Genomic DNA, 14863 nt, shown 5'->3' with positions numbered 1-14863 from the left:
GGTAATGGATATCAGGAGATTGGTTTTGGTTATATTAAGTTTCAGATGTCTACTATGTATGTTAAGTGGAGGAAATGTCTGACCTGGGGATAACATTGGGGAATTATGAGTACACAGGCGGTATTTAAAGCCATGAGACTAAACGAGATCACCAACGAGATCACCTGGAGCCGGAGTGTAGCTAAGAAGTAGGAAGACTGAGCCCCAGAGACTGCAACATTCAGCAGCAGAGAAACGGAGGGGGTCAGTAACAGACACTGGGTAGGCCTGGCAGTGCGGGGGAGGAGAAGCAGGCACCCAAAGTGACCAAGTGGAAACAGTTTCCAGGGCTTCTGACAGGCCAAATAGGAGCAGAGCTGAGGCTAGACCTCTGGATTTAACCTTTGCTGGATGGCATCACTGACTCGATGGACGTGGGTCTGGGTGAACTCCGGGAGTTGGTGATGGACAGGGAGGCCTGGCGTGCTGCGATTCATGGGGTTGCAAAGAGTCGGACACGACTGAGCGGCTGATCTGATCTGATCTGAAACCTAAGGCTAAGTGAAGGGACTGGGCATGAAGGTTTGATTAGAGTGAGTTTAGGAGAGAACAGGAAGAAAGGAATGGGAGACAGCAGAGAGACACAACTGTTTTCAGGAGCTCTCAGAGAAAACTGTATGCGTGAACTCAACTTTACCAAGGAAAAACATACATACATGACTGAATGTGCACATGTTTCTAAAATGTGAACTCTTTCCTAAGGAATGATAAATAAGTATGTGCTTGCATAAAACAAAATCTGAAAGTATATACCCCCTCAGTGTTATTTTGGGGTGGTGGAATTATGAATATTATTTTCTTCATGTTCATTTATACTTTCTAAGTTTTCAACAATGAAAATGGTTACTTATACAATTTTTTTTTTTTTAAAGGACTAAATAAAGGAAACCAAGGAAATTACTAGAGTGTAAAAAGAGTCCCAGGGAGCCAGATCTGGTCATTTATATAACTTGTTCTTTTTGCCCAGCTTGTCATAAATTTCCATTGGTAATAATCCCCTGACAATCCTTCAACAAATGCTTTAGCACCTAATATGTGCCAGGAACTTTTCAAATGAGGCAAGTGAAATTCTGTCCTTCACCACACGGTTGTTCCTCTGTCTGTGTACCAGTGCTGTGAGGAATATAAGGTACCACTCCAAACTCCAAGTAATTAACAATCTAGTAAGAAAACAAAAAACAATCTCCTCCTCCAAACTGGAAGGGAATCAAATCATTTAAGTACACATATTAACATGGACAAATTATGTATATATACACAAGCACACACACACACACACACACACACAGGAATATATAAAAGAATAAGAGCTGCATAGGGAATATACATACAGGAGCAGGGCTCTAACAGAGGAAGAACAGCTGGCTTTAAGGTTTCCCTCAAGCAGCTAAAATTTCTACTAGATGCATACCTTACTCCCTAATATTTCTATGAGTATCTACCTTTGGGAGTTCCAAATTTTGAAGTGTTCAGCATACAATAAACATAAATTGATGATATTTCATGAACTGCCATTTCCACTATATTCACTAAGTTCACTAAAGCGGCTATTACATCCAAACAAACTTTTTACTTTGTTTTTTTCCAGGTAGAAAAGGTGACTAAGACAAGGTTAAAATCTAGCATCTGGATGAGGCTCAGACCATAAATACTGACCTGCTTTAAAGTAAGTCAATCTGTAAGCACACAATCATCACGATCCTTCTGAAGGAACTAGATCATTTTTGAGGACAGACATTTAATATTTGGGGTTATATATAGAAAAGTAGACAGAAGACAAAATCATGCCTTCTAAACTCATATGGAGTTTAGGTTTTATATTACATAATTTTCCATTGAAATTGGAAGCCCTTTGAAGCTTACAAATATAACATACCAATACTGCATTACATTATTAGCTTATATAGAAACAGGCAGTGCAGAACTGTTTTCTGACAACATTGGTGGGTCAACAAAATGGTAATAAAAAAAAATATATAAAAAAAAATAAATAAAATAAAAAATGAAAAAAAAAAAATGGTAAGATTCACAAAAAATGTGACTACAATAAGGAACAACTATATCAAACAGATGGAGTAGACAGTTACATTTTTCTAATAGAATTTCCAAGAACAGAAAGAGTGGGATTTATTCTGTTGTCTATTTGAAAGATACTCTGATCCTTACAAATTATTATTTGTATTATTTTACTCATAAAATATATAAATATATAAACAAAAGTCAAAATAATTTTCTTACTAAAATTAACATTGAATGCTATAGTGCTGCTGCTGCTGCTGCTAAGTCGCTTCAGTCGTGTCCGACTCTGTGCGACCCCATAGACGGCAGCCCACCAGGTTCCCCGTCCCTGGGATTCTCCAGGCAAGAACACTGGAGTGGGTTGCCATTTCCTTCTCCAATGCATGAAAGTGAAAAGTGAAAGTGAAGTCACTCAGTCGTGTCCGACTCTAGTGACCCCATGGAGTGCAGCCTACCAGGCAGCCTACTAGGCTTTTCCTCCTAGAAAATCCATGGGATTTTCTAGGCAAAAGTACTGGAGTGGGGTGCCATTGCCTTCTCCACTGTAGTGCTATATATTATAAAAAATGATGTGAAATGAACCAAGTTAAATGAAAGTCTTCATTAGCTAATTTAGTCAATCACTTGAAACATAACAGTCCTCCAAACAACCAGAAAAATACATCATTCCATAGTCTTAAGAGAAGAAATACCTTTTACATTTAACATAAAGTATAAACCTTAATTATATAGAATCATCTATTTGATTTATAGATCCACAGAAGGATAGTTTTAATTAGTGTTATTTCCATGAATTTCACCTAACCATAAAAACAATTTAAGTCCAATTTTAAAAACTTGTATTCAAGTAAAAAGGCAAATTCACAAATAGAAAAATAAAAGCCTCAAAAAAAGATGAACGACTTGGGTTTTTCTCCAGAAAAAAATTAGGGGTAATTAGACAATAGCTGAGTCAATAAACATACATAAATACTTTAAAAAATTAAGTAAAAGGCTCTGATTCAAAATAGCAGACTGAATAATTAGTCTTTTACTTTGCAAAGGCTCTTTGAAATGAGAAATGAGATATTTTAAACAAGAAAAATCCACAATAGGCCTAGAAAACAAGAAATGGAACAAGTACCAAAGCAGGAAGTTCAAAGAAATCCTGAAAGGTTGAAAACAGGTAAGACTGCACTAAATACAGAAAAATCACAGCAACCCAATCACCAGAGGAAAGAAAGAAGAAAACACTAAATCCAGGCTCAACAAACACAAAACATAACTTCAGGGTAATTAACTGAACCAGGACGGCAGACAGACCATTCCTAACTCCATTAGTACAGGGCATGAGGGCTGCCACCTGCCACCTCAGCCCTCGGGCCAAAAAAGAGAACCGTATGCCTATAATGCATCTTAGTGTACAGAGCAGGTCCCAAGGGAAGCAGAGAGGCTTAGCAACAGACAACGTTTCAGAACCCAGAGGGCTGAAGAGAGGGGCATTTATACCAAGGAGTAAAATTCACACAATACTCAACCACTCCTGGGTTCTGCAGGTTCCCAGACAGCCTCTGGGCTCCTTGCTTCCAACGAGATGTGACTGTGGACATAACCCACCTCCGTGCTCATAGCACACTGCCAATCCTCTCATTCAATTAAACTGTTGAAGCCAATCTACCAAACTGCTGAAAGAGGCCACGAATATGAGTTCCAGGAGCAGAGACACATTGGAAGGAAAAAACCTAAGAGGATCTTACAGAACAAACAGCTGTATATGTAAAGAGGGAAAGAAACAAACTCTCCATACATTCCATGTGAAAGAAACTATTCTAGGCAACATTCCAGAAAAATGGGGCCGAGGGAAGTATGAGAAAAAGAAAGATGAGATATAAGAACAAACTGATGTTAAAGAATAGAAGGAGCAAATACACTTTGAGAAAAAATGAAGAGAGAGCCCATAGGAACCTGAGTCAAAACCTTCTCCTTTGAGTGACAGGAATTAGTGACAGGAATTTATTGGCGCGTGACTGCAGTCCCTATCTGTTAGTAGCTGGTTCAATAATGAACAGAGTTATAAAATCAAAACACTGGAAATGCCAAGCTTATGAACTTGGCTTTCTGAGATCAATGTCAAGGGAAAGTATGCATATTTTTCATTCTTCAATTTCCCTGGAACAATTAATGTTTAAAGAATTACTTTTAAAAACTAATATCTTCACTGAGGTTTAATTACGATGATGATAGATACTCCAAGAGGCTTCACTGCAAACTGGATGAGTAGTACTTTGTGGAAAAGAGGCCAGAAGAAAGCCACTTGTCTTAACTTGAAGCCCACAGAGGGAAGGGGAAAAGGGAGCCGGGTGTGTGTGTGCATCCCTTTCCTCTTATTAAGAAATGCTGGGGCCGCCTTTCAGGATACCCATGACGGTCTCTTAAACTAGGCCACCTTATCTGTGAGCCTCCACAGAGCAGTGAAACGTTTCTCATTTTCTTTCTCTCCCTTCCTTTACAACGTTAAATAATATAATTCTACAAAACATGACTCTTTTTATGTCTGTCTACTGAAGATCATCAAACAGGAGAGAAATGATTTCTGAAAGTCTCCCAATTTACTATACATAAACATGTAGCAGTAAAGGATGAGATGGTTAGATAGCATCACTGACTCAATGGACATGAATGTGAGACTCTTCGGGAAATAGTGGAGGACACAGGAGCCTGGAGTGCTGCAGTCCCTGGGGTTGCAAAGAGTCGGATACCACTTAGGGACTGGACAACAACAAACATGGAAAAACACTTAAACATTTACGTCACTATTTCCAGGCATACTGCTCTATTTCCACTGACCATCACCTAGTCCCTGGACTGTCTCAATGCCCTTTCAACACATTTCACAGCTTCTCCTCTGGCTTATTCTAGTCTGTTGCCCTCCTGCTCATAACCTTCCAAAGGCTTTCCATCAGACTTAAAATCTGCAGTCCTTGTCACAGTCGATTTGGCCCTAAGTGATGTGGGCCCAAACGACCACTATTCCTTCCACACACTCATACTGGAGTTACTCCTACTGCTAAACTCATTCCCACCTCAGGATCTCTGCAGCATTCCCACCACCTAGGAAGCTCTTCAGATGTTCACATGGTCTGTTCCCTTCTCAGAGAGACCTTCCCTAACCTATCTAACACAGACTCTTCTCTGCTGTTGAAAAATCAACCTCTTACTCTGATTTGGGTGGCCCAGTGGTAAAGATTCCACCTGCAATGCAGGAGACACAGGAGACGCAGGTTTGATTCCTGAGTCACGAAGATCCCCTGGAGGAGGAAATGGCAACTCGCTCCAGTATTTTTGCCTGGAAAATTCCATGGACAAAAAGGAGCCTGGTGGGCTACAGTCCATGGGGTTGCAAAGAGTGGGACAATTGAAGTGACTAGGATGCATGCACCCTGATTTAGTTTTTTAAAGAAAACTAAACTTCTAACTTCAATACCTCTACATATTATATTATTATATATCTTGCTGCTGCTGCTAAGTCGCTTCAGTCGTGTCCGACTCTGTGCGACCCCATGGACTGCAGCCTACCAGGCTCCCCCGTCCCTGGGATTCTCCAGGCAAGAACACTGGAGTGGGTTGCCATTTCCTTCTCCAATGCATGAAAGTGGAAAGTGAAAGTGAAGTTGCTCAGTCATGTCCGACTCTTAGCGACCCCATGGACTGCAGCCTACCAGGCTCCTCCGTCCATGGGATTTTCCAGGCAACAGTACTGGAGTGGGGTGCCATTGCCTTCTCTCTTACTTACTTATCCACTAAAAAGTAAACTAGAGGGCAGTGTCTTTATCTGGTTCATGACCACCTCGCACTCCCCACAATTGCGTCTAGTATGGAGCAGGTGCTTCCCTGTGGCTCAGCTGGTAAAGACTCTGCCTGCAATGCGGGAGACCTGGGTTTGATCCTGGATTGGGAAGGTTCCCTGGAGAAGGGAAAGGCTACCCACTCCAGTGTTCTGGCCTGGAGAATTCCATGGACTGTACAGTCCATGGGGTTGCAAAGAGTCGGACATGATTGAGCAACTTCCACTTTCACGCAGTAGGTGCTTAATGAACATTTGTTGAATGAATGCTATTAGTAAATACCGATTAATACTTAAGATGAAATATAAACAGGAAAGCTGAAGATAAACACATGCTCCTTCTAATCACAGACATGCATTTTCAATCGGCAAAATCACTTATAGTTCTTTCGTCCCTGAGTTTAATTATCTGTCCACTTGTCATCCTTTTAAAGTATGGTTATTGTTCATAACTAAGCCTCAGGGGCCTATAATGCCTTTGCTGAAACAAGTCACTCATTCTCAAATTGCTGTAAGCCAAGCTGATGTATCCCAGATCTTCTGTTTCCCAGAAGTCAGTGTTAATGCTGCATTGCTTCCGTGAGCTTTCTGGGCATGGTCTCCAGGCGTCACAAACCCCAGCTCACTAGGCTATATAGCTTCTTAGATACCTACTACCATTCATTCTTCACTTAGATTCCACTCAGCAGAGTAGCCGTGATGCTGGTAGATGGATGTATAAGCTCTATAGGGTTTCAAAGTTGGAATCATATAATTTCAAGTTTGAGACAGCCAGGTGTGGTGGTACAAGGAAGCTAGTTTCAAATTTCAAGATGAAATAAATTTGGGGGTATACTCCATCTGGACAGGGACCATGTCTGTTTTGCTCACCGGCTATGCCCAGGCCCTGGCACAGGACAATCACTGAATGAATAAATGAACACTAATTAAACAAGGAAAGTAAATTATCTCAGAGTTGATGTAATACTACTAAAAGGAATATAGTAATTAGCAAAGTCAGGAATAAGCATAGATATAATATGCCCAGGAAACTTCAAAGTAAGTTTAGATTTCTAACTAAACTATTTTTTTTAACTTACAGGAGTTGAAATCTTCTTCGCAGTTTCTGTGATTACTTGTCCTAGAGGTTTCCAGATCTGAAATGCGTAGCGACCTAAATATAATAGTAACAGGAATAAAGGCAAATACATTTTCTGTAATGAAAGCCAATACCCACAAGGTGCTCACCATAGCAGTTATTTATAGTCTACTTTATATATGTTAAATAACTATTTCAAAACCTACCAGAAAGACAAGTCATTTTTTCAAACTTCTAATTTGTTAAATGGAGGACAGATTTCATTTTAATTACTCCAATTAAAAAAAAACAATTCTATTGCTTCTCACAATGATAATCACTTTGAAATATATAGAAAACAAGTCATGTTTATGATCTATACAACACAGGACTGCTTTTAATGAAGTTACCGCTAAAGTAATAAAGCAATTACGTAGGAAATATTTATAAAGAATGTGTTTACTATCAATTTCTCACAGAGGATAACCAAAAGCTTCTTTTATTTTAGTACTTTTCTTTTTTAGTCACCCTAATTATCAAAACCCCTCTGAGACTAGACAACTAAGAATCAATAGCAAAACAGGTCCTAACCAGTTTTGAGGGCACAGAACAGGAATAAAATATCATCAGGCCAATCAGACTGTGTGTCCTAACCAGACTGTGTGTCTACTAATACTAGTGTCTCTTTTCTAAAAGCTATGATCCTCTTAAGTTTCTAACCACGTTATTTGCAAATTAAGATTTCTACTGGGAAAATTCAACTACATAGATTTCTTATAACAAGTTATCTGTCTAAATATACTGTTATTCCTGTTCAGACAACATGCTATAGTGAAAAATAAAGGACGCTAGTTAGACCTAGGAAGATGTGAAGTAGTCAACCTAAGTAGGAGACAAAAAGCTCTTGAAACCAAGGAGAACGTTAAAGTAAAATTTAAAAAGCTGAAACCCTAACTCGTCTAAATCTCTTATCACATAGAGATCAACTTTCATTTGATTCTTCAATAGTATAAAATATGGCTTTTCAATTCAGTTCAGTCGCTCAATCGTGTCCAACTCTTTGCAACCCCATGGACTGCAGCACACCAGGCTTCCTTGTCCATCACCAACTCCCAGAGCTTGCTCAAACTCATGTCCATGGCTTTTAAAGTGTCTCAAAATTACTTGAAAACCACAGTCATGCAATCTTGATGTAAAAAAGCAATCAAAGGCTTCAAGAACTGACATTTGGACATTTAACCATAAAAGAGAAGACAAAGTTCTAACAGTCTAGGAATACTTTTCTTCTAAATTCTACACTTTAGTTGTAGTTGACTATGAAAAAGAAATGCCTATTTAATATTCTACTTAGTAAAATGAATTTGGCAACAGTGTAATATGTATGCAGTACATATACCAATTCTTCTCATTTTAGAAAGAAGACCTTGGCAAAAGCATATCTTTCTCTAATTTCAAATAAAAATCTTACATTTGAATTTGAACTATGCCTATTCTTATTTTACATTCAAATATAAGATTTTTATTTGAAATGAGAAAGACATGCTTTCAGAAAACTAAGATCATGGCATCCAGTCCTATGACTTCATGGCAAATAGATGGGGAAATAATGGAAACAGTGAGAGGCTTTATTCTTTTGGGCTCCAAAATCACTGCAGATGGTGACTGCAGCCATGAAATTAAAAGATGCTTGCTCCTTGGAAGAAAATCTATGACCAACCTAGACGTATTAAAAAGCAAAGACATTACTTTGCCAACAAAGGTCTGTCTAGTTAAAACTATGGTTTTTCCAGTAGTCATGTATAGATATGAGAATTGGACTATAAAGAAAGCTGAGTGCCAAAGAAATGATGCTTTTGAACTGTGGTGTTGGAGAAGACTCTTGAAAGTCCCTTGGACTGCAAGGAGATCCAACCAGTCCATCCTAAAGGCAATGAGTCCTGAATATTCATTGGCAGGACTGTTGCTGAAGCTGAAACTCCAATACTTTGGCCACCTGTTGCGAAGAACTGACTCATTGGAAAAGACCCTGATGCTGAGAAAGATTGAAGGTGCAAGGAAAAGGGGATGACAGAGGATGAGATGGTTGGATGGCATCACCGACTTGATGGACATGAGTTTGAGCAAGCTCCGGGAGCTGGTGATGGACAGGGAGGGCTGGCGTGCTGCAGTCTATGGGGTCACAAAGAGTCAGACCCAACTGAGCAACTGAACTGAACTGATGCCTGTTCTGCCATAGCAATTAATACTAAAATTATTTTATGTTTATGGGCAAGTCTGTCAAAATTCCTTTTCAGACATGATACTCTTCACATGAAACCTCCATAAGTAGTTAACTATAGTTACATAATGAGACATATGACTTTGATGGTATAAGAACCAAGAAAAACTGAACCACTGATCGTCCTGTTTTTAAAGTTCTCACTGAAAAAAAAAATAAAAAAAATAAAATAAAATAAAAAAATAAAAATAAATAAAAAAAATAAAGTTCTCACTGGTAAGGTGCTTTAAATAGAGCTGTGTGCAATTAAATATCATGTAAAACAGAATAAAATCTTTTAAGTCTCTTTTCCTATTGGATGTCACTGTATATAACCACAATAGAATGTATTAATAGCCCCACCTACAAAGAAGATCCAATTAAAATGATCAAACCCATGGCCCTTAGGAGACACAAAAGCTAACTGAAAAATGTAAATCTTTATCAACAAAGAAATGCTCTCAGATGAACATTTAATTAGAGAATAGCTATGTAATTTAAAATTATAAATTAATGACTGGAAGCAATAGCAATTTTACTTTAAATCTTTATAACTATTCTTTCTAAAAAGATTTTTGGCAGTTAAAGAAATCCTCCTGGGTTTCCAAAGAAATTACACCAATACATTAAGTTGAGTAATAAACACACTACCAAGGCTAACTAGCTCATCAGAAAGAACTGACAGAAAATGTATAAACTTATCTGCAAGAAAAAAATAAATATGGGCGTACAGAAGAGCCCCATATCACTTATACTGCTTCACATTAAAGTTTATTTCTTAACAGTATACTATAGCTCACACTAAAAAAATGTCAGGAAGATCAATTATTACAGGGGCTAGTTTCCCAAACTTTGGTAGCATTAATTTCCTTCACTACAAAGTTTATCTATACTGACAAATGTTCACAGACTATGAACGCTGTCAAGAACGGGAATGTATGTCTTAAAACCAAAAACCTCAGAAAACTGAGAGTCTTCTCAAAATTCACTAAAAGCTATTTGGAAATATTTCTCCTACAACATTTATTGATATGTATCCTTTATTTATCTTACCTGCAAAGCCAAGAGCTGCAATACCCAGCCCCACAGCTATCAAACTTCTTGCCTACAGAGGAAAAAAATGATTATCATTTACAGTGCTACATATGAGTTTTTAAAGTAAATCATTTAAAATAATGAGAACAATTATGTTAAATACCACATTTTCTTCAAGCTCTGCTCTGTAGAAGGTTTAAATATCTGCAGTGTCTATGAGATTCTATCTCCTACACATTATATTGGCTGATTTTCAGTGAACTAATTTTAGACTTCATTCAATTTCCATGTATTTGACTTCATTCTGACCAAGAGCTTTTATGTTACTTGTTGCTAAAATGTTTTCTATAGACTATTCTTAACAGTGGGTCTAGTGTATTTATCTTCCATAAATATAAAAGGCAAATATTTCCTCCTCCTTTACATATGTGAGGCACAAATGGACTCCGCTCTATTTAAAAATTTGATAAAATATGATATCCAAGTGTAGCCAAGAAGCCAAATTGTGGAAAATCAGTAAAAGTGATGAAAAGCTTAAGAACTAGCTTATTTCTACCTTCCTAGACCAAGGTAAAACTTTTAAAATAAGAGCGAAAAATCCAGAGTCTAAAAATATGAGCTCATCCAGATAAATTCTGAATTAGGTATACACTCCATATTATTCTCTGCTTTTCTCCTTAACCACCTGGGGAAAATATTTAAGTCACAACAGAAAAAGGTTTTAGGTAGCAAAGATCAATGGATGCCCCCAAGATCCATTCTCCCTTTCTTCTAGAGGATCAAAAATTCCTATTTTTAGCCAGACACATATTTCCAAGCGTCCCTTAGGCTTAGGTACAGCACTGTTTAGTAAATGTTGGCTTATAGGATATAAGCAGAGCAGTGCGTGCAGCATTTGCGAAGTCTTTCGGGGGCAGGGGAATGTCCCTCCCCTGCTCCATTCCTCCTTCCTACTGGCTGCGATGTAGACATTATACCAGAAGCCGCCGTGTCGGACAAGGAAGGAGGAAAAATGAGGTGGAAGGACACTGGTCTGGACGATCATGGAGCTGCCAGTGCCCCTGGATAGCCTCTATTTATAAGAGACAAAAATAAAATTCTGGCTTCCTAAGATACTACTCATATTTTCGGTTTTCAGGTATCTGCAGCCAAATCAAAATTTTGATGGGGTCATAATTGAAGAGAGACACTATAGAAATGATTTTGTCTGATTAGTGGTGAGAGAGGCAAATCCGTCACATCCAGCAAAGACTAAGAATAGCTACAACAGTCTCACCAGTGGACAGGAATGGATTCATTTCACATCAGTGCAGAAGTCAAAAAATGGAGGTTGAGACTGGAAGGACAGTAAAACCAAAAAGCCCTACAGCTATTAGTTTTCAAGTTCTGTAAGGGAATGCAAGTCTTAGGAAATTAAACCCCTAAATATTCAACAAGAGACTCTAAAAGGATAAACATCAGGACACAAAGGCCAACCATATGAAGGTGCTCTAACTTTAACACCCAGTAGGGCTCTCTTTGGAGAAGGGCACAGCAAACCCACTCCAGTATTCTTGCCTGAAGAATCCCATGGACAGAGGGGCCTGGTGGACTACAATCCATAGGCTCGCAAAGAGTCGGACACGACCAAAGCAACTGAGCACTCATGCACGCAACGCTCTCTGAGAAATCTAGAGCTCTTTATAGACAAGATGAAGAAAGTTCATCTAGGTTTCTTCAGTTCCAGTTTTAAGATGCACCTTCTCACTGGGCAGAGCACTGGGACAATCTCAGGGAAGGAAGATTCTTTCTCTGGTAGAGGTCAAGCCTAGAGCTAGCTAGCCAGAGGGGCCAAACAGTCTTCAAGGTTCCCTTTAGGTTAAGTGAAAGTGAAAGTCGCTCAGTCGTGTCTGAGTCTTTGCGACCCCATGGACTATACAGTCCATGGAATTCTCCAGGCCAGAATACTGGAGTGGGTAGCCCTTCCCTTCTCCAGGGGATCTTCCCAACCCAGGATCGAACCCAGGTCTCCTGCATTGCAGGCAGATTCTTTACCAGCTGAGCCACAAGGGAAGCCCTCCCTTCAGGCTGCCTAGACTTAATTACTCCTGAAACTGAAGGGAGATGTGTATTGGCTTAAAGAAGATGTTCTGGGTTGGCTGAATCCCTTTGCTGTTCACCTGAAACAGCACACAATGGGCCACCACACTGTTAACCAGCTGTACGCAAACACAAAAGAAAACATTTAAAGAAGGAAGAAAAGGAAGTTCTGTTGAGGTGTATTTTTGCCATTTTCCAGAGCTTCCCAGGGACTACATATTTTGAGTTTCCCAGTCTTATTTTCCATTGGTTCACTTTAAAAATCCTCAGTTCAACCAAAGTACTCAACTGCTTCATGTGTGAATTTATTGTCCTTCCTTATAAACTCTACTTACTCTTTTATCTCACTAGAAATATCTATCTGTGCCTATCAAGATTTGACATATTCTCAGTATTTCAGCTTGAACCAGCCACAGAATGGGAGAACTCATTTGTAACACATAAAATAAGCACATATCCAAAAATACAGAGAATTCTTCCCCATTAATAAGACAGACAATCCAATAGAAATGGACAAAAGAGTAGGTCGGGGACTTCATAGAAAACAAAAATCTAAACGGCTGATAAACATGAATACTAATGATAACAATCACCAAACCAAAATGGTGTAGAAATATTAATACCAGAATACAAAGATCTCTGACCTTTGTGGAATTTGTTCTGTTCACCAATGAATCAAGCACCGAGCAGCAGTATCTACACTTCTGGGGTGATTCTTCTAGGATATTCTTCTAGGATACACTTCTAGAATAATAATAATGATGTACTAAAAGGACTTAGCACAGTGGCTTGGCACATACACTTTTAAATTTGTCTGAGTAAAAGAAGACTCACAGAAGTGGTTTTTGAGGTAGGCTCTTTTTTATAGATTAATTATTATATCATTTTTACTATTCTGACTATTCAAATATATATGAGACAAAATAGTTGCCTTACTAAAGAGATTTTTATGTCAAGATATTTATATCAAAAACATTCAACCATTAGGCATTTGGTCATGTTTCACCTTAATCTAACAATATGTAAGGCTCAACTGTACTTAACAGCTAAAAATTCAATTTAATTTTCAATAAATAAGTATTGAATACGCCAATGATTATTGTCCATTTGTTCCCCCAGGTTCATTTCCCGCTCTTCCCTGACTTGCTCTATATCTCTGTCTCCATTTAGCTCAAAAGACTACATTATCCAGTCCTCATTTGCACTCCTGCTACTGGTTGGGTTTGCCAATGAGAGGAAGTTTCACAAAACACCAAGCACTAGCTACCAATCACAGAAAAGGACTCTAAACATCTCTGCCCAGTATATCTTGGTACCAAAGTTTCGAAGCCAACCACGATGCTCAAGCACTGGATGGAATAACATTTCTTACCCAGAGAAGGGGCAGAGTAAGATCAGCTCCAGCCCAGCTGTGTGCACCAGTTTCACGGGCCTGGGGGATGACGGCTGACAAGAGGAAACTGGCCCGGTGCTCCCTTCCCTCTTTAGCCCACACCATCCCTGGAATCTGAGATACTGAAAGCTGGGGGCAAGACTGAAACAGGAAACAATCACCCCACAAAACACAGGCTGTGTGAGCTCCTCACCTTTTGCTAAAAAAGTGCTCTGAGTCCAAGACCTCTCCTCATGAGGCCGAGCAGGGCTGAAAGCCTGTGCACGTGAAACTGCTTTTCTCAAAAGGAAGAATCAGCAGAAAAGTACCAGTGGAAGGACACAGAAAAGCAGTACCATTTATTCCCTGCTATGCCTCCTCTTCGGCCACAGCTCCTGTTCAGCGGCTCCTCCTCCACACCTGTAACTCTCACTGGGTTCTGGAGCACAGTTCCCAACCCCTTGCCTCTCTGCCTCAGTAGGTACTGTTTCCAACTGTCACTAGTCCCTGGGTCATTCATCATCCTTTCTTGTTTACCCAGAACTCTGCACATAGTCCCTTCATTAAACTATGTCCCCCAAACCCACCCATTACTACTCACTGACACATGCATTAGTATACATGAGTCACTATATTATGCATAAGAGATGCAGCGTATAATAAGGCAAAGGTTTGTATCAAATGGGTCCTCTACAGGATGCTGAACATGGTGAGCCTCCACTGCTAATGCTAACCTCCCAAAGGTCTTTATCTTTAACCTTCAGTTCAGTTCAGTTGCTCAGTCATGTCCAACTCTTTGCAACCCCATGGTCTGCAGCACGTCAGGCTTCCCTGGCCATCACCAACTCCTGGGGTTTATTCAGACTAATGTCCATTGTGTCGGTGACGCCATCCAACCATCTCATCCTCCGTCATCTCTTTCTCCTTGCACCTTCAATCTTTCCCAGCGTCAGAGTCTTTGCAAATGAGTCAGTTCTTCACATCAGGTGGCCAAAGTATTAAGAGTTTCAGTTTCAACATCAGTCCTTCCAATGAAAACTCAGGACTAATTTCCTTTAGGATAGACTGGTTAGATTTCCTTGCAGTCCAAGAGACTCTAAAGAGTCTTCTCCAACACCATAGTTCAAAAGCATCAATTCTTCGGCGTTCAGCGTTCTTTACATTCCAACTCTCACATCCATA

At 39.3% G+C, this 14863-nt stretch overlaps 1 protein-coding gene across 2 annotated transcripts in view; it reads right to left on the bottom strand.

The window, feature by feature from the left end:
* Positions 1–14863, bottom strand: part of DNAJC15 (DnaJ heat shock protein family (Hsp40) member C15) — an 84188-nt gene that overhangs the window by 40919 nt on the left and 28406 nt on the right. For both annotated transcript variants that reach the window (XM_070800028.1, XM_019971720.2), the window contains exons 2-3: positions 10249–10300; positions 6961–7034 (exon numbers count right to left, since the gene is read on the bottom strand). In XM_070800028.1, the coding sequence (XP_070656129.1) occupies positions 6961–7034; positions 10249–10300 (126 nt within the window). The remainder of the gene's footprint in view (positions 1–6960; positions 7035–10248; positions 10301–14863) is intronic.

This window comes from Bos indicus, chromosome 12 (genome assembly GCF_029378745.1).
Source record: "Bos indicus isolate NIAB-ARS_2022 breed Sahiwal x Tharparkar chromosome 12, NIAB-ARS_B.indTharparkar_mat_pri_1.0, whole genome shotgun sequence".
Taxonomy (NCBI): domain Eukaryota; kingdom Metazoa; phylum Chordata; class Mammalia; order Artiodactyla; family Bovidae; genus Bos; species Bos indicus.
The sequence above is the reverse complement of the archived record's forward strand: the minus strand, read 5'-3'. Positions and strand labels throughout refer to the sequence as shown.